The 18,750-nt window shown below is 31.0% G+C and overlaps 6 protein-coding genes across 14 annotated transcripts; 3 read left to right on the top strand and 3 right to left on the bottom strand.

The window, feature by feature from the left end:
- Positions 1–19: 19 nt before the first annotated feature.
- On the bottom strand, positions 20–2,248 carry LOC117610397 (uncharacterized). The gene is made up of 7 exons (XM_034337732.2): positions 2,131–2,248; positions 1,680–1,821; positions 1,372–1,559; positions 1,241–1,298; positions 708–1,170; positions 458–625; positions 20–371 (listed from the first exon to the last, which is right to left on the bottom strand). The coding sequence occupies exons 2-7, from the start codon at positions 1,687–1,689 to the stop codon at positions 230–232; spliced, it is 1,029 nt and encodes a 342-aa protein (XP_034193623.2). The 5' UTR covers positions 1,690–1,821; positions 2,131–2,248; the 3' UTR covers positions 20–229.
- Positions 2,249–2,256: 8 nt separating this feature from the next.
- Positions 2,257–10,215, top strand: uex (metal transporter uex). 2 transcript variants are annotated; one of them, XM_034337684.2, is made up of 14 exons: positions 2,257–2,738; positions 3,378–3,669; positions 3,762–3,911; positions 3,976–4,131; positions 4,212–4,400; positions 4,484–4,657; positions 5,152–5,323; positions 5,401–5,592; positions 5,658–5,804; positions 5,890–6,027; positions 6,127–6,399; positions 6,478–6,716; positions 6,806–6,961; positions 7,150–10,215. In XM_034337684.2, the coding sequence occupies exons 1-14, from the start codon at positions 2,257–2,259 to the stop codon at positions 7,300–7,302; spliced, it is 2,913 nt and encodes a 970-aa protein (XP_034193575.1). In that variant the 3' UTR covers positions 7,303–10,215. The 2 variants fall into 2 exon arrangements, with proteins under 2 accessions (XP_034193575.1, XP_034193574.1); XM_034337683.2 differs by having other exon boundaries at positions 6,806–7,045; positions 7,150–10,214.
- Positions 10,216–10,684: 469 nt separating this feature from the next.
- Positions 10,685–13,619, top strand: LOC117610391 (free fatty acid receptor 4-like). 6 transcript variants are annotated; one of them, XM_076690779.1, is made up of 7 exons: positions 10,685–10,894; positions 11,116–11,185; positions 11,496–11,768; positions 11,815–12,054; positions 12,197–12,379; positions 12,445–12,642; positions 12,747–13,619. In XM_076690779.1, the coding sequence occupies exons 3-7, from the start codon at positions 11,664–11,666 to the stop codon at positions 13,350–13,352; spliced, it is 1,332 nt and encodes a 443-aa protein (XP_076546894.1). In that variant the 5' UTR covers positions 10,685–10,894; positions 11,116–11,185; positions 11,496–11,663; the 3' UTR covers positions 13,353–13,619. The 6 variants fall into 6 exon arrangements, with proteins under 6 accessions (XP_076546894.1, XP_076546891.1, XP_076546892.1 ...); XM_076690776.1 differs by having other exon boundaries at positions 11,116–11,282; XM_076690777.1 differs by having other exon boundaries at positions 10,685–10,970.
- On the bottom strand, positions 13,521–15,225 carry LOC117610388 (uncharacterized). The gene is made up of 2 exons (XM_034337705.2): positions 13,613–15,225; positions 13,521–13,536 (listed from the first exon to the last, which is right to left on the bottom strand). Exon 1 carries the CDS (start codon positions 15,214–15,216, stop codon positions 13,666–13,668), a length of 1,551 nt encoding a protein of 516 aa, XP_034193596.2. The 5' UTR covers positions 15,217–15,225; the 3' UTR covers positions 13,521–13,536; positions 13,613–13,665.
- Positions 15,226–15,341: 116 nt separating this feature from the next.
- Positions 15,342–17,996, bottom strand: noi (splicing factor 3a subunit 3 noi). 3 transcript variants are annotated; one of them, XR_013062936.1, is made up of 5 exons: positions 17,674–17,996; positions 17,261–17,585; positions 16,967–17,190; positions 15,556–16,900; positions 15,342–15,476 (listed from the first exon to the last, which is right to left on the bottom strand). XR_013062936.1 is itself a non-coding variant. In XM_076690771.1 (2 exons), exons 1-2 carry the CDS (start codon positions 17,177–17,179, stop codon positions 15,608–15,610), a joined length of 1,506 nt encoding a protein of 501 aa, XP_076546886.1. In that variant the 5' UTR covers positions 17,180–17,253; the 3' UTR covers positions 15,483–15,607. The 3 variants fall into 3 exon arrangements, 1 of the variants encoding a protein (XP_076546886.1); XR_013062937.1 differs by lacking the exon at positions 17,261–17,585; XM_076690771.1 differs by lacking the exons at positions 15,342–15,476; positions 17,261–17,585; positions 17,674–17,996 and having other exon boundaries at positions 15,483–16,900; positions 16,967–17,253.
- A 144-nt stretch (positions 17,997–18,140) lies between these two features.
- On the top strand, positions 18,141–18,687 carry Pfdn6 (prefoldin 6). Its single transcript, XM_076690996.1, has 3 exons — positions 18,141–18,204; positions 18,378–18,480; positions 18,558–18,687. Exons 1-3 carry the CDS (start codon positions 18,141–18,143, stop codon positions 18,685–18,687), a joined length of 297 nt encoding a protein of 98 aa, XP_076547111.1.
- The last annotated feature ends 63 nt before the right edge of the window (positions 18,688–18,750 follow it).

Here is an 18,750-nt window from a genome sequence, read left to right as displayed (position 1 = left end):
CAATCATTTTTAATATAAAGGTTGCTATTTTGATAAAAGAAATAATTAAATTTTATATTTTTATTTTATACTAAATCTACAGTAGTAGAAATACAGTAATATTTCACGTCATGTAATTGTTGAAAACCATTTGCAAGCCCTAACGATATGTACAAATTCTAAGTTCTTAAAATAATAAGCAACCTTTGTATTTTACTAAATATTAAGATTACGCGTTATTCGAATATCGTCAATTATTATAATCTAGCGTTATTTCATTCTTTCCTAATACCATAAGATTTGATATATAATAAGGTAGAGGTGTAACAAGTACACGCCGTTCTATTAACTTTGTTAAACACTCTGGAATATTATGACTACGGAACTCCCACCTGAAATACATAAAATTAAAACTTTTATTATATAATATAATATTAGAATATATTATAATCTTACGAAAAAAAGAAAAAACACTCACGTTGCATGTATATTTTCATTTGGTAATTCTTTTATTATGTCTTTGTGAATCACAGGTGTACTTGGTGCATTTATAACAAGCAATTCTAGGGTAGCAGGATTATCACCAAAACACGTTTCCGAGTATTTTTTCCGTTGTTTTTGTTGAGTAAAATCTATACCCGTTTTTCTGAGGAACATGTAAAACATATAGTGTGATAAACATTATCCTTGAATCATGAAATATTTGAAAATGCAAAAACAAGTATTACTTAATATTGGGAACAGCATCTTTATATTCCAAAGTGTTATCAATATTAGAATTTAAGGCTCCTTCCATTTTCCTCCAACATAATTTACTCAAAGATCTAAGATCTCTTCCTGTTAATTTAAGTCTCTTAGAATCCATATAACCCATACACCTTATTACTGCATTTAAAAGATCTGATGAAACGTATCTTCTAGTAGAAAAGAAATACTTTTGACCAATAAACAAGGCAAGATATGTAGCACTAACATACTTTTGTTTCCTTGTATTCTTTCCACTTGTAAACAAAGCTACATATGTGATACCACTGTGCGTATGCACTCTTACATCAATTTTTAAATTTAGAGAGTCAAAATAATTTTGCATGTTGTCTGCAATATCTTTGTTTATAAAATAATTTGTAGATTTATTAGAATTAATGAATGTGTAACCATACCACATTAATCGTTTATTATGCCAACTTATGTCTAAAACATATGAATTATATTATTAATCTTTACATAAATAAATTTAAAGAAATAATATACTTTATATTACCAATTAATTTTAATGTTAGTAGACGGTCTTTCAAAGCTTTCTCCGGTAGATTTATTTCCTATCAGAAGAAGATAAACCATAAACACATATATAATTTAAATGCTTGAAATATATTTTTATAAAGAACTTACAGTTACAATCTTTTTAATAATTTGTGCTACATTAATTGATGTAAATGTTTTGTGACATTTGACCAACTGAGATTTTACATTAGTCCATGATATTTCTGGAAAAATTGGCATTACAGATGATTCCATTTCTTCAAATTTAAATCTTTTAATGACATTAGTCACTTGTTGTTCTATATATGTAGAAGTTGCTAAAACATTTAAAAAACATATCTTTAATACAATTGGAATATTTATACATAATATTTCAATATAACCTCTTTAAATTAAAAATGATAGTCAAAAATTTGAACATATTAAACAATACTAACACGTTGACATTGTGGAAAACAAACAAAATTAAAATATAGAATAATTTTAAAACATCTCTACAATTTTGAAAAGTTTCTCACATATCCACTGAAGTTACTTCTGTATATTGCACACGCGCATAAACTGCTTACAAATTCCCGCCTAAAAGAACGGTTCGTTTTAAATATTATTTATGTATATCAATGATACTCAGATAACAAAAGTTATCCTTGCTTTCTATTGGGCATGTTTAAAAAAAGGAAAAGTATCATCTGAATATATATTTTTCTTTCATTAATCATATCATAATTAGCAAAATGTTTTTTTACTTATATACATATAGTGTAAAATGCTTAATATTGATAAAAATATTAAAATACATTATAAAGAAAAATTCACGTTTTTAGTAATACTGATAATTGCTGATATTAATTAATGATATATGAATGCTTATCTTAATTTGAGTCATACATATACTCATTATTGAAGGAATGATAACATGTCAAACGAATGTCGGAAAGGATGCAGTATCCATTTTAATACGCAGACGCAGTTAAAGAAGGCGAGATTATAAATACAGCACTACTTGACCACTGCATGAAGTTGTCACAGTGCATTTGTTCCATGATGGCGCAACATGTTATTTATTCAAGCACACCGGCAGCCCTTTTGTTACTTGTTTTTACGATATCCAACTTAGTAAACGGTAATGCATTTACAGAAGTGAAAGTATCTGATAGCCTGAAAGTGAAATCAGTGAATGCTTTAATTACAAAGCAATCTCATGCACGAGAGTATCTGTCCGCTGGTCCAGGTTTCCTTGTAGAGATTCTTGGTACCGGCCTCGAGAGCAACGTTTCGTTACGCTGGTCATCTACACCTGACGATTGCGATCCAAACAACAGATTAGACGCAATCTTGATCGCACATAATGGCAGTCGTGCAATATATAAGTTTATTCGAATTCCTAATTTTAAGGTTACCACGATCTATTTCTGTCTGAGAACCATCAGCAGATTCGGCGAAACATGGACCAATCTTGGAAGCAATTTAACTATTAAGCGCCCAGTTCAACCAGAGTAAGTTCGATACCTGATAATTTGCTTTTTTTGAGCGTCGTAATAGAAGATTCTTTTTCTTTATAAATGGTATTAAAACACCGATATTATCGACGACAAGGAACTTATTTTAAGATTTTGCAATTATGCGTGTTGTGCATTTATAATTTCTCTGCTACAATGTAATATTACAGAAGAACTTTCTTTGTTTGATTATCTGTATTGTTGTATCAAAATATTGAAGTGGAGATAATTTTTATATATGTATATATATATATAAATACACATATACAAGAATATGTACTAAATTCAAATAAACAATATGATAATATTTGTATATTGATGTTTTTGTTGTCAATACATATGTTTAAAGTATTTAGAAACTTTATTTTCATATTTGAGAACTTAATTGTAAAAGAATTTTAATGAATAATTAATTTTTAGGTTCATTTATTATTTTATGAAATGATGTATTTTTAGAGAATAAAATGCATAATACACAGGACCTTTTAATTGAATTTTATTTCAAGTTTGTTAATATTAACTTATGGAAATAACTTCATTAAATATGATTCCGAAATTATGAGTTGTTTGTTAATTTTATTGTTTTCTATATCAATTTAATTTATATTTTATACCAATTATATGTTTTATTCTTAGAAAATATTTTCGTACACGTCGTTCCAATGCATTAGATAATTTTGATGATGAATACAAAGATCCATCAATTGATGAAATGCATACAAATGTATTTGTTGAGGGATTAAGAATAGAGACTTCAGAGAAGGATCCTAGCTACAGAGAGGATGGTATTCCTGAGATATTAGCTGGAAGTAGGGCTGTTATACGACTATTTGGCTTTGGTTTTACCGAAGATACATTGGTTGCATTCACAGATGAACCGGCAAACAGAACTGATATTTGTGATAAAATTAGAAGCAGTCAATTTCCAGTAAGTGTTGAATTGTATGTTTTATTTTACAGCTTGAATAAATATTTCTATACATGCATAAATATTTTGTGCTAAATGTGTGATTGTTGTAGGTAAAAAATGTAAAAAATCATACTGCAACTATTGATGTTGTTTTACCGCTTGGTTCACCATTCTATGTGTGTGTAAAACAACCAATATATGGAAAAGAAAGTTCTGACCGTTTGCTTTTTAAACATCAGGGTACTGCATCATGGACTACTGTAAGTTGATATTTTTATAGAGATAAAGTATAATAAAAAATTATTTAATCATATTTATTTACAGATATATACATATGAAAAATTCTTACCACTTTGGCTCAGTATTGTAATTATTCTCTTGTGTCTTAGCTTTTCTGCTTTGTTTTCTGGTTTGAATTTGGGATTAATGGCAATGGATAGAACTGAATTAAAAATACTTTGTAATACTGGAACGGAAAAGGTGTTTCTATTTATACTCAATTAGTTTAATTTTTTTATCATTTAATGAAACAAGACTATATAATCATTAATGTGTCATAGGAAAAACAGTATGCAAGAACAATACAGCCAGTGAGAAATCATGGGAATTATTTGTTGTGTTCGATTTTATTTTCGAATGTTTTGGTAAATTCAATCTTTACCATTTTGCTAGATGATCTAACTTCTGGATTAGTTGCTGTTATATGTTCCACCTTGTCTATTGTAATTTTTGGCGAAATTTCACCGCAAGTATGTAAATTTATAAGGCTGCATTTTATTTAACAAAAGTTAATCTAATAAAGGCATGAGTCATAATATACTACATGTTTTAGGCTATTTGTAGCAGACATGGATTGTGTATTGGAGCAAAGACTATTTATATCACAAAATTAACCATGATAATAACATTTCCGATGAGTTATCCTATTAGCAAACTTCTAGATGTTCTTCTCGGTGAAGAAATCGGCAATGTATATAATCGTGAACGATTGAAAGAACTTGTAAAGGTGAGAAAGAAAAATAGGTATTATTATAATATTATATATTTAATATGGTTTTCTTTAATTGTAATTTGAAGTATACATTATCAAACGCCTTTTTAAACTTTTTAATGTTATGGATCTTATCAGAATGAGCATGGATAGGGCAGATAATTAAACTGACATCCAAATTCAATTATGTGTAGGTAAGATATAGATCTACTGACGTTTGCTTGAAGTTTTTACATTCTACAGAGTATATATGTTAGATTACTTATCATTGTGAAACTTAAATAAGATAACTTTACACGCTTATATTGAGCTAATTTAAGCGGAATTTATCATCAAAATGTGTTTAAGACACATGTGTTCACATATATACATGTTAGGCAAGGAAGGGTAACTTATGTAATTAATATTCCGATTCTTTTATTGCGTGCTCTACTTATGTAATCTAATAACATCATTAAAGATTTGATAAAATCGTAAAATCGTAACTATGTCAATGTCATTACTTATAGGTGACGACAGGGTATAATGATTTAGAAAAGGATGAAGTGAATATTATTGCTGGAGCATTAGAACTGCGGAAGAAAACTGTTAAAGATGTAATGACAAAAATTGAAGATGTATACATGTTGAATTATGATGCCATTTTAGATTTTGAAACAGTGTCGGAAATCATGAAATCAGGTTGCTAAAATGATAATTTTTTTATTTTATTATAATAATCGTTATTATAATCTGTAATACTCATTATTAATTGTTAGGTTTCTCGCGTATACCAGTATACGAAGGTACAAGGACAAACATCGTAACAATGCTTTATATTAAAGATCTTGCTTTCGTTGATCCAGATGATAATATGCCACTTAAAACTTTGTGCCAATTTTATCAAAATCCGTGCAACTTTATTTTCGAAGATGTTACATTAGATATTATGTTTAAACAATTTAAAGAAGGTTAGTATTTGAAATTTAACATTAGTAATCAAATAGTTTTATTTATTTATATGTGTTCATTTCAGGTCATAAAGGTCACATGGCATTTGTGCAAAGAGTAAATAATGAAGGTGAAGGAGATCCATTTTATGAAGTAATAGGATTAGTCACATTGGAGGATGTTATAGAAGAATTGATTCAAGCTGAGATCATGGATGAAACCGATGTATTTAGTAAGACTCTTTAATATACCATATAACATACTATGTATATATTTCGAACAAATTTAAAATCAATTAATATGTAATTTTGTTACAGCGGATAATAAAAGTAAACGTAGAAGACAAGCTAGACATAAAATACAAGATTTTACTGTATTTGCAGAGAAGAAAGAAAATCAGCGTATTCATATATCGCCGCAGTTGACATTGGCCATGTTTCAGTACTTATCAACAAGTAGGAAGAAGTGTTTTGATTTAAGAAACTATAAGATTTATATAAAAATCCTATTCTAACGCTCTTAAAATGTATCTGAGTGTAATGTATGATCCACAGCTGTAGATGCATTTAAACCCGATACAATATCAGAAACTATTTTACGCCGTTTACTTAAACAAGACATTATTTATCATATCAAAGTGAAGTCGCGCGAAAAGGCAAGAAATGATCCGTCAGCAGTAATTTATCAACAAGGAAAAGCAGTCGATTATTTTGTCTTGATCTTAGAAGGTCGAGTTGAAGTTACGGTTGGCAAAGAAAATATGATGTTCGAAAGTGGACCATTTACGTATTTTGGTTCTCAGGCGCTCACAGTTAATGTTGGAATCGGTAGGTGATCCATTTATTTTTATCTACGTGTTTATCCACCAAGGTTTACAGATTTATGTATATATTCAATTTTTATAGCTGAATCACCGACCAATACAAATCCTCAAACAGTAGGCAGCATACAATCGGTTAATTTGGATTCGATATTGAGATACACGTTTGTTCCTGATTATACAGTGCGAGCTGTAACCGAAGTGTTTTATGTTAAAATTAAAAGATCTTTGTATTTGGCTGCGAAACGAGCAACTCTTCTGGAACGAAGCCAAAAAGATCCCATACCTGGAAGTCAAGAACAATTTGACGACGAAATAGAAAAGGTTAATTGCGGAGGAAGAAATGCATATGTCTATGAAAATGTTATTTAATTTCTGTAAAAACATTATTTTCATAATTCTTCAATTTTTAGTTATTGCATTCTTTGGACGAGGATGATCGCAGCGTACCAGAATCTCCAGTATTACCGATCGATAAGGACAAGGAAAGTAAAAAAGATAAAGAAAAGGAAAAAGACGGCGTACAATCTCCCATTCATAGTGCTACTGCTCCAACTTCACCTGCTCCAGTTAGTGCTAGTCCAGTTACACATTCAAAATTTATTTCATCGTTCAGTGATCATAATGGCAAATTAAAAAATTCACCAATGAAGGTTGTTTTTTCCATTCTTCTTCTTCTTGTTTTTGTTAATATTTCATTTCTATGCTACGTGTGTAGCAATAGAAAAGAAAAAATAATTTTATATTTGTATTTTAGACAATGATCACGAGTCCGAGTCAAGGACAAACCAACTTGGAGTTAAATTCAGATATTCTTGCTCTCCAAGAAGCAAATAAAATCATATCAGCAAAGAAATTAATCGAAGAGGAAGAAAGAACGAATCTCCTGCCTAAGCAAGAAGACTCTTAACGCTCGAAGATCGGTCGACGATGTTTAAACGCGTCGACGTTGTTGACAATGCAGGTATTAAACAACGAAGAGCAGGAAAAACCTCTATGACATAGAATGCTATGATGGCATTAGGTACTTAACAAATTACATAAATATTTATCGCAAAACAAATCCATAGCTGATGTTAAATATTTTAAGTTCTAAATGGTTGGCTCAAAGACTATCCACTATATCCTAGTTCTGTGAAGTTAGTACGCTCAGGGAAGTTTGCCAAAATTTCAGACATTCATATATTCGATTCTTACAGTCTACGTAAATAGTCCAATACGTAACTGATGTTCAAACCTATTTTTAAGTGACAAATGTTTTATTTCTCGAAAGAGCGGAACGCTTAACTAAGAAAAGTCTATTCTCATCGTAATAGAAAAAAAAATTCATTTTCTACTATCTACCACAAAATGCACACGTTTGTTCAATAATTTTTCTTGAACACTTGTAAATATCGTTTTACTGTACATTTTCATTTAGAACGAAACATTTGTGATGTGTATTTCATTCTTCACAATGAAATACACGTTTACATGACATTTCTTGACGAGCGTATATTAACATTTTTCATATCGTTCAGTTTACATTACAAAGAACAAAGTAAATTTTGAAAAGGTTCGAAGGGTAAATTATCGAGTAAAACTTGTTGCAGTTTAAATATTATATGCAAAACAATACATAACACGTACCTTATTTAGATTTTGTAAAATTAGAAAGGTTCATTTAAAAATGTACTTGCTCGTGAAAATATTAACGTGTAATAGAAGAGAGTACAAATTGAGGGAAGTGTTGCTAAGGAAACGTTCGAGTACATTATTTAAATATATTCTCAAAATAATGCAGGGGTCTTTAAAAAATAATTCTCTTTTTTCCATCAGTTATACCGTATTCGTTGCATCGTATTTCTTACCTAATTGTGAATAGTGTAAATAGAAGTTACAAATAGTTCACATTTATAATGAATGGTAAGAAAATTTTCGGTACATAGTTACAATAATTGTTTATGTTTTTATTCAGTGCCTTAAAAGAAAGAAAGAAAAAAAAAAATTATAAAACTGTGTTTAATCATCTACGAACAAGACGTATTTTAATACTGCATGCAATTTATTATTTTCATATTAGATTCATTACATAACTTGATTTGAATTCATTTATATTATTATAATAACTTGCAACCCACTTAAGTATTTTCAATCTAACGTAAGGATTCACTTTCTCATCAATTTTCATGCGATGCGTGATATTCATTGCGTATGTATCATAAAAAATAGTATTTTGAACAAGAATGTCAAGTGATAATATACAACGGCGGTACCATCATCCCTGTGACGGAATAGTGAATTTCAAGAAGTTCGATATTTTAATACCAGCCTAACGCGTGTTTTCACATCTCTAATGGTTGTTGTTATTTTGTTCATCATTGTAGAAAACCATAAGTTATCAATACAACCTGACGATCAATGCCGGTACATATCCTAAGTTCGAAATAGTTCTATCGATAAAAATCTTCCTGAATTTCGAAGTATCCTTAACAAAGAGGAGATAATAATTATGTAATAAGCTGTTAAATCTTAATGTAACGAAATAATATACAAACACCTATTGTCGGATTTTTTAATGAGAAAAACAATCAATTACCGTGTTTCATAGAAAATGAACAATAAAAAAAAAATAGTAGAACAAGTTTATTGTATAAGATTAGTAAAATCGACATATAGTACTTTTGAATCACTACGGCTTACCGTTTGTTGCTATTAAAATTTAATAAGAAAACAATAACTGCCATATTTGTTTGTACTTGCTAAGTGTTGTTTCAGTGCTTGTTTTAGTTAATTTCTTCGAGGTATAACGTTAAAAGTTGAATGTTGCTTATTTGAAAATTTAATAAGAATAACATGTACGCGTGTTTGTCTTCTTCAAAGAATTATCAGCTTTAGAGTAACGTAACTTATACAGAGTCATTCAAATTTTATTTTTTATATAAATATATATTTATTGTTTGAACGATTTTATGTAAACGTACATGTTTGCGTGTTTTTGGACAGTTTTGTGAAGCGTTTTCGTAAATATGAAATATATTAATATAGCTTTAAAAATTATATTCATATTAACATATTATGTTGCAGTTAATGTTAACATATTTAAATGACGTTTATCCTTAAAGTAAAATAAGTAGACGCATATAATAGATGTATATCGTATATTTATAGCATTTATTTTATTACTCTTATATATATACGGTTTATCATTTCTGTTGTTTATCTTTTTAATAACAATTTTTAACTAACGTTACGCGTAACATCATTACTCTGTACTTATTACATTGTGTTAACGACAATGTAAAATACTTGTTGCTACTTATTTATATTTATAGTTTTTGTATGAGTCACAGATAATATTAACAATGTGTTTACATTTATAACAATTTTATGTTATCCTTACGGTGAAAATTACTATATTTTTTATTCAATACTGAAACTCCGACAGAACCTGTGAAGAGATACTCTTTTTTGCATTGCCATTATATCTTTTAGATGACTACAGTCATATAATAGTGTGCCTATAATTAAATATAAGTGTATACTGCTTATATCAGTATGTCGTTTATAGTAAATCCAATCGAAATTGTGATTCGAAATCAAAGATTTTTTCAAATAAAGCGCAAAATAATAGAAAGTTGATACTCATTCCGTATTGGTACAATATGGCAACGGAATTATTGCACGTACCTTTAGTAATACTGTATATTAATTCTACATTGTACTACAATAGAGTCGAGGTATGTTGATAAAAATGTATATTCGAGAAAAACAAAGCCAAATATTTATCAATATTATATTAATCTATTCACAAAATAAAAATACAGCTTCGTTTTCATCGTGTAAGAGTTTTCATTTATTTACGTTTAAATTCATCTGCTTTTGGCGCTTTCGCACAATCGAATTTACGTTGAACAAGCTGCATCCAAATGCACCCTTCCGTGCAAATAATACGTTACAATCGTTAAAGCTTTCCCCTTAGAGGGTTCGCATAATTTTATATCGTGAATCTACCATTCATATTCATAAAGGATTTCTGAAGGAAATCAAAATTTTAAAGACCGAAGTAGTGAACGTGTAAACACGATGGTTCGATTAATTCGCGGTCGTTGCACAACTAATACAATTAAAAAATTCTTTGACAATTGATTCCGGTACAATGCTTATACAAAATTAGCTCCTTTAACAATTACAGCGTATATATATATATATAAATATTGCAGAAGTTTGTAAAAACAAGTGGTTAATAACTTGTATTTGAACTGGCTGCGCAGAACGGTATGCGCAATAACGAAAACAAGTACTGGTACATACACAACTCCCGATGGATGACACTTGTTCAGTAACGTGCACAGCGCAGTTAGTGGATAGCATTCGCAGGCGTCGCATTTATTATTTCCAAACTTCTGTTATAAGAATTTCTCTGGATATTGATGAACAAAATTGGGTATTTTCCACTTCGACATTTCTCTTAATTATCTTTTTTCAAATAGAGAAATTTCAAACGTTTGAAAGTTTACCAGGTATCCTTTATATTTTTAATTAACAAGTGTTTTGAAGTTTCAATAAGACGATTGAAATTAACGAATCATTTCACAGGTATGTGTTTTTTATTGAAACGATTAGAATCGATCTCTGACAATAGGTTGAATTTGAAACCGTTAAAAACCGTTACTTATTCCAACGTTCATTGCGCGGGAAAATGGTATGAATGATGTTACTAACGTGGTTACTCTTTTTCTAGGTAAACAATTTTACTTCTAAAACGACGAGGTACTCGTAAGAAGCGAGCAAGAATGTCCTTCGTTTAAAAGGTAAAAGCCACTCCCTTTGGTAATTAACTTCTTTCCTAGCTCGTGTAAAAATACACGATTGTATAAAGAAGACGTATCCATTACTTTTTTTCTTCGCGTAAGTATATTAATTTCTCTTAAATCGATATCGATAGATCGTCACAACACTTTGATCGTAGTTAATTCTAATAGATCGCTAGCTAACTGCTCGGCAGTTAAATTGCATTAAGTGATTCGTTTGTTACGGATCCGATAAGTTCTATCAACCGGATACACACCATATACAGATAGCATCAATAAAACCCACTTAAAATGCGAAACGTTGTTCCAGGGACATTCTTTACGTCCTCGAGACAACAACAAGACGAAGAGGAATTGTACAGAGCGTGGTAATAGCAATGGCAGAAGACTAAGTACTTGGTGCAAATTCCGTAATTAATCGGATTGAAACATGAATCTAGTTTATTTACCACTCAATCGATAGCCGAGAGACTTAAAAATGAATTCATCGTATCTTTGGGGAGAGGACGAAGAATGGGGAGGACGATATTACTTCGCGTATTACAGCCAGTTTGGTAATCGTAAAGGAATCAGCACCGTCGAGGTAAATTTCATTTGTAATCTTTTAAGGGATATCAGTAAATTAGAAGGACAATCCACAGGTGGTGATATTGGCTATTAGCTTCGTCTTGGCTGTTGGCGGCAACTTAGGAATGGCTGGATGTATAATCGGTTATAAGGAATTGCGAACACCCACGAACATGTGCCTAGTAAACTTAGCCACGGCAGATCTTTTGTTCAGTCTTGGTGTGCCAGCGATTGCTTACACTAGGTTTACACAATCCTGGCGTCTTGGAGAAACGATATGCAGATTATTACCTTATACTCAGGTAGATAGTATCGATAAACCTTGCTCCTTCACGGATCAGAGCCGTAATCACCGACAAAGGATGGACTTATAAATAAAATCTTCCTATCAATACGTTATAGTATGATATGTATACTAATATTTGTTTCGCAATATTCTTATAGTTTGTCTGCGGTTTCGTCCTCCTATGGACATTGACGTTCATCTCGATGGACAGGCATCGATGCTTGGCAGTAGCACCATACAGAAGTGCCTTAACAAAAGTCAAGGTTCTAACCGCCAGTCTTATCACTTGGATAATCGCGGTTGTCGCTTTTTTACCAATCGTATTTTGGTTTCAACAAAAGGTATCATCGATCGTACAGCGATATTGATCGTACAACTTATCTTTAATAAACGTTCCAATTTGTAGGATCTTAAGAATGGTTCAACGATATGCACTTTAATTTTCCCACGAAGCGAAATCGCGAACGTTTCATTATGCTACACTATACCGATCATCATCTTGGCCTGTTTTCTACCTATGATTCTTCTGGTTTATCACTATCAACGTATCTTTAAAAAAATATTTGATTCGCGAAGCAGATGGGCTGTTCCATGTGTTGCGCAAGTAAGATACTTTATTATAATATTTCTACGCATTATCTGTAATAATTAAACGTCTCGATATCACGGTCACCTATTTTTAAACAAAGGCGATAAATATATATTCAGGGGTTGGAGAGCGGCGCAACAGGTAGAAGAGATTCCGAATTGTCGGTGGTAGGAACTTTATTACCTTGGACGGGAAGGAAACAGTCGTGTACATCGATAACGGGTCGAAAAGGGCGTACTGGTAGCCTTTCTCAGCACGAAGAAATACGATTGCACAAACATCTTCGAGTGGTGCGGATATTATTACTGAACGTGGTGGCCGTACTCATAATGTGGCTTCCAATCACTATCGTAATGCTATTGATTTATATGGACGGCAAGAGACCCAACGGAGACACCAATTTTTTCTTGAGATCTCATCATTTCGTTTGGACCCTCACCGCTGCTCAATTGAATACCATAGTCAACCCACTTCTTTACGGGGTTTTCTCTGAAAATTTTCGAGTCTATTTTGCGAAACTGTGGAAACGCAAGATCGATAACAATTCTAAAAGCGTAGAACAGCTGGCACCCAAAAAGAGTTCGAAATCGTTAGAAATATTTCAGACTCGAACAGGGGAAATTAGGACTCCTCATAAATTAAAAAGTTCAAATAAACGTTTGCAAAAGAATTCTAGTTGTAGCATAGGTAGCATCGTTGAAGTACCTAATTCAGAAAAACTGTAATATAAAATTGTTAGGTAAACACAAGTAGACAAAACTGTTTAGAATTACCGAATTAGTTTATCGATATTTATCTAATTAAGTAGTACAAAATACATTAAGAAATAAGTACAAAAGTTTTATATATGTATATACATATGTATGTATCTCATAGGAGTAAAATTTGTTTCTAATACGATTTGGCCAACTATAAAATAATTTATAAAAAAACAAACATTTATATAAATTATTTTAGCAACACTCTCATTCTTATGCATACTTACATTTATTGGTCAAGTTATAAAGTTAAATTACACGATTCTCTTGCTATTAAACTTTATATATCATTAAATTCTTTTCTTAGACGTTTTTTAATTTCGGATAATTTTTGTACATCAACGTTTCCTTGTTTTATAAAATTTTGAAGCACAGCAATTTGGGAATTTATAAAATCAATTTTATCCGACCTCGTTCTTTTTTTCTTGTTCTTCTCGGAACGGTGGTCGATCAGATAATCTCTTACAAGACACCAAGGATAGTTTTTATCCTTCAAGGCAATTAAATCTACTGTGATCTGCGAGAAATTTCGTGTTTCATCTTCGGGTATGTGAATATCGATTATGGTTTCCTGATCTATTACTTTTTTCGTGTAAAACATATTCTGACAATTTAATTTTAGATTAAGAACGATCCAACTATTTTGTGGTAGCGTATCGTGAAAATTTATGGATAAAAATAATCGATTAGCTATTCTTTGTACCAACATTTTTGGATAAATTCGAATTCTTTGTTTATGAGCATATAAGTTTATTCTTTTTAATTTATCTTCTTCGATCATTAATGTTTTATTCAAATTACACAATTCTTGAGTTCCTTTATAAATTTTATCCATTATAAGTTCTGTACCCTTTAACATATCAGGATGAAGATTAATAAACTTGTTATTCTCTGATGATAGTGTTCTCTCTATAGAATCTACTGAAAGCTCTATTAACTGTTTATTTGTAGTTAAACCTAAAATTATCTTAGAATCATAGAATTGGAGACAATTAAAACTTTTATCTTGAACTTTTATATGTTTGATGTTGTCAGTTGACAATTCTTTGTTTGCATAATATAGTTTAGATTCATCTGAGTAGACTATCCATAAGGTGTCTTTGAATGATAGATTAAAACCAATGCAAATAGCTTCTATCTTTGTTCCTAAACAAACATTTTCAAAAATGAGCATGTTATTTTCTGAATGTATTACAGTAATAACATCTGTGTTAGTAAGAAGAAATAATCCTGCAACTTTTGAATTTTTTTGTATAGGTACTATGTCTCTAATGGAATAAACACTGTTGTATATTAATTGGACAGTTTCATTCATTAATGTAAAAAGTTTCTTTTCCTCTGCAATGATGCATAAACTCTGTGCATTTAAATCGTTATTCGTTAAAGTCTTTATAAAAGATTCTGCAGCATTTTCCACATTTAACAGATATACACATAAATTACGTGAATCACTTTCCTCTGAAGAAAGTTGAAACAATATTTTATTTCTCATTTCTCGTTTATCATCCAAGTAAAGATATTTATTCCTTGGTGTCAGTACTTCATAAAATACAGTGCCCATTCCAATTGCACTTTTACTTAAAACAGCAAATTCTAGATCTCTTGAAAGCTTGTAAATACCTTGTGGAACGCAAATCAGAAAGATTCGACCAGTAAAACATTGTATAGTTTTTATTGAAGCTGGAGCCGTCAAAATTCTAGCAGAACCATTAGTTTTATATGGAAATATTACGAGTTTATTTTTGTTCCAACAAAAACAAGTTTCTTCACCATAAAACGTTAAAATCCTAAAGCTTTTTGCTATAAAGTGATTATTCGTTGTAATATACATGTCTCAAAAACAATCATAAATGATACAAATGTTTAAGAAAAATTAACACAACCTACTGACTATAGATACAGAAGAACTGGACATTCCTTTGTTCTCCAGAAAACATGATTGCAGGGGTTTCAGGCACCCCGAGGTGAGTCTAGATAACTTACTATACGGCAGTCGGTACTTCAGTGAAGGGTTGGTTACAGGGCAAAGTCTACCCTTCCAAGATCCACGTTTATTATTAAAATATAAATTTGTACCCATATTTATTGTTTCTGCAAATATTTTTAATTATTATTTGTATTTCAGTACAGATGACAGTATCAGTAACATTTTGTAGATTACAAAAGATACCTATCAATTAATTAACTGTAATGTTAACAGAATTATCCAATTTTAGAGCATTTTATAAAAGGCCCTGTCGCTTCAAGTCCTCGTATGTTTTACGATTAACAACATTTCCAAGAGAATCTTCAAATTCTTCTTCTTGTTCTGGTTGCCAACGTTCTGCTTGTTTCTGAGCTTTTAACTTTTCCCACAAAGCTAAAGCATCTTCTATTTGTGTCACATTAGCAAAGTGTGCAGTATTCGGAATACCAAGGCAACGCATACCATGTGCGTGTCTCCACTCAGCAAAATGTCTTTGGAAAGCTTTGGGTCCTTTGTATGTGAAATTTCCACAAATTTCACAATTATAACTAATATTCAGACCATGCAATTTATATAACCAATATGGGATAGGTTTACCATCCCAACCAAGAGGAAGATTTTTAGGGTTGTAAGGAACTTCATTATCATCTTCTTCTTCTGATTCACTAGCACTAGCTTCTGCATCAGAATCTCCTCTCTCACCTTCTGTTCTGGCTTGCTTTCTTTGAACATTTTCTTTTGTAGCCACCCTTTGGGAAGATACCAACTCTGCAAGTCTGTACACTTGAGCTTCGAAACGAGCTATTTCTTTTTGCTTTTCAGAATTTCTTCCTTTTCCAGATTTCCTATTTCTATTATTTTTTGCCAACAAATTTGGATCCAGTGATGCTTCTCCTTTTGTACTAAAAAGTCTTTGTGCTCTTTCCTCGAGTGTACCGCCACACTTTAAACCTAAAGCCATTAAAGCTGACTTTAATCTATCCAAACCAAGGGATGCAAGTTCTTCCCATGAAGAAAAAGCAGAAAGTTCTAAATGAGCTCCAACATGTGTTAAAGCACTACCAGTTTCTTTTGGCCATCCTGGAAATGTACTATTTTCCCACTGTGTTTCAAATTCTTTATTTGCTTCCTCTAATTCTCCATTTATATCAAGCAAAGGTCTAACTCTACTCAAATAATCAGTCAAGTATTCTAATAGAGATTCAACATATTTTTGATATTCAGCATTTTTTCTTTCCCTTGGGATATCAAATAAATGGTCAAAAGTTGACAAATATGTGATGTAATCTATTTTCTCTATCCCCTTGAGATTAATATATTTCTCATAACATTCGTGTAGATCAAGGTATTTTCCATAACCTTCTTCATCTGTAAATTCAACAAGATTTGAAAGTTCTTCTGTAGGATTTTCCCTCATTTTAGCTAATTCTTCAAACTCCACAGACATTGGAATACTTATCTCATTAGGATGTCGTCGATAAAATTCTTTTATGGATTTCAATCGAGAATAAAATTCTGAAAATTCATTTGGCCCGGAGAGTGCTTGTACCTAGACAAAATAGTTTTTATAAGTATACTACAAAATAATAAATAGATTACAAAGTTATTGGTATACCTCTTCTTTCCTTTGTCCATCTTTATCTTCATACAGATCCTGTAAATGTAAAGTACTGTCCATATACTGATCGAGTAACATTTTTAACCTGTGTTCCGAATTTATATTTTCCCTGTGCCCTGGCTTTTTATAAAGCATTTCCTTAACCATTGCATCCATCAACCTTTCCCTTTCTTCATGGTAACGTCGTTGCTGTTCTAATATCGTTTCCATTTATTTAATTTCTGTAAAGACAATATTCACAAATTGTTTGTCAACTATGTATATAGAGGTTATTGATATAATTTAACATACATAGATGTAATTCCAAACAAAAAATATTATGCATCGACTCTATTGCCACCTGGTAGTAGTTGCAGAAAAGAATATTTAGACATTTCTATTCTGCAGTCACTGTATCATGTTAGTCAATGTTTGGAAGTGTTTGGAATATATATGGTTAACGAAATACGTATAAATTTAATTAAGGGGAGTACGTGAGCTTAAAATTTCCTGTTCTTTTTTGTTTCTCTGTAATAGGTGTTTAGTTACAGTGAAATTTATAAAAGAAGGGGTTAAATTTCGTCTTAGGGGACCAAAAATTAACGAGTCCAAAATATGTGTTCTTGTAGTTTTTGACCTGAAAAGTCCGAAAATGTAAGTTAAAAGTCCAGGAAACCAATAGTTTAAAAGATACGAGTATATAAAAATGTGTGTACTTGGCGTACTTTGACAGGACAGTACGATGTCACATTGACTCTTCCCCGCATCCAATCCTTTGTTTGGACTCTATTTGTTGGGTGTGAGTACCTTCAGTTCCTATCAAATCCGAGGGGATATTGTTTATAAAAAAAAAAACTTAACCTTAGGTATACCGGGTTTAGGCCACCACTTATATAATTCTGTTTTACCGACGGCGACTCCACTCATTGGACCAAATGGCGTCGTACTGACCTGTCAAAGTACGCCAAGTACACACATTTTCATGTACTCATATCTTTTAAACTATTGGTTTCCTGGACTTTTAACTTGCATTTTCGAATGTTTCAGGTCAAAAACTATAAGATTTGATACTTTTCATCCAGAAATTTTTGGTCCCCCAAGACGAAGTCCAGCCAAAAATTATATTATACATTGTACAACTTTGCTATCAGGTAACTTACTTTTCATTGATAATTTCCATTTTTAGACAAACATGACAGAGGAAATTCAGAAGAATCTAAAAATGGAAGTAGACAAATATAAACAAGTTGAAGAAGGTATTTTATTTATTTCTACATATACAATGTGTTCCTTAAAGTATATTATGTGATTATAATTAATTTTCTGTTTGTATCAGATTATTCCGAAGCAAGGATTCAAAGATACCAGTTGAATGCACAGTTAAATTAGAATATTGCAGTTAAAAAAGAATTGGATTGTATGAGAGCAGAAGATGATGTTTTTAAACTAGTAGGAACTGCTCTGGTTAAACAGGATTTAAAAGAAACAAAGCAAAATGTTGCAAAGCGGATGGAATATATTTCCTCTGAATTGTAAGCTATTAAATAAGGAGAGCAAAAGTATAAGAAATCCAATAATTTAATAATTCTTTTCGTTTATGCAAATTTAGGAAACAAGTGAAAGAATTAATAACTACCTTAGATAAGAAACAAGATACGCATCGTGAAACATTAGAAAAATATCAACACATGTTTCAACAGGCTCAATTAAAAGCATCCCTTTCTGAACCAAAGGCATAATTTCACATATGAAATATAAAGGGTCTACATAACAAGGTTTTATAATCTTTTGTAATAAAGATC

The sequence above is a fragment of the Osmia lignaria genome, chromosome 11, assembly GCF_051020975.1.
Source record: "Osmia lignaria lignaria isolate PbOS001 chromosome 11, iyOsmLign1, whole genome shotgun sequence".
NCBI lineage: Eukaryota > Metazoa > Arthropoda > Insecta > Hymenoptera > Megachilidae > Osmia > Osmia lignaria.
Note: the sequence above shows the minus strand (reverse complement) of the source record. Positions and strands in the feature narration are given on the sequence as shown.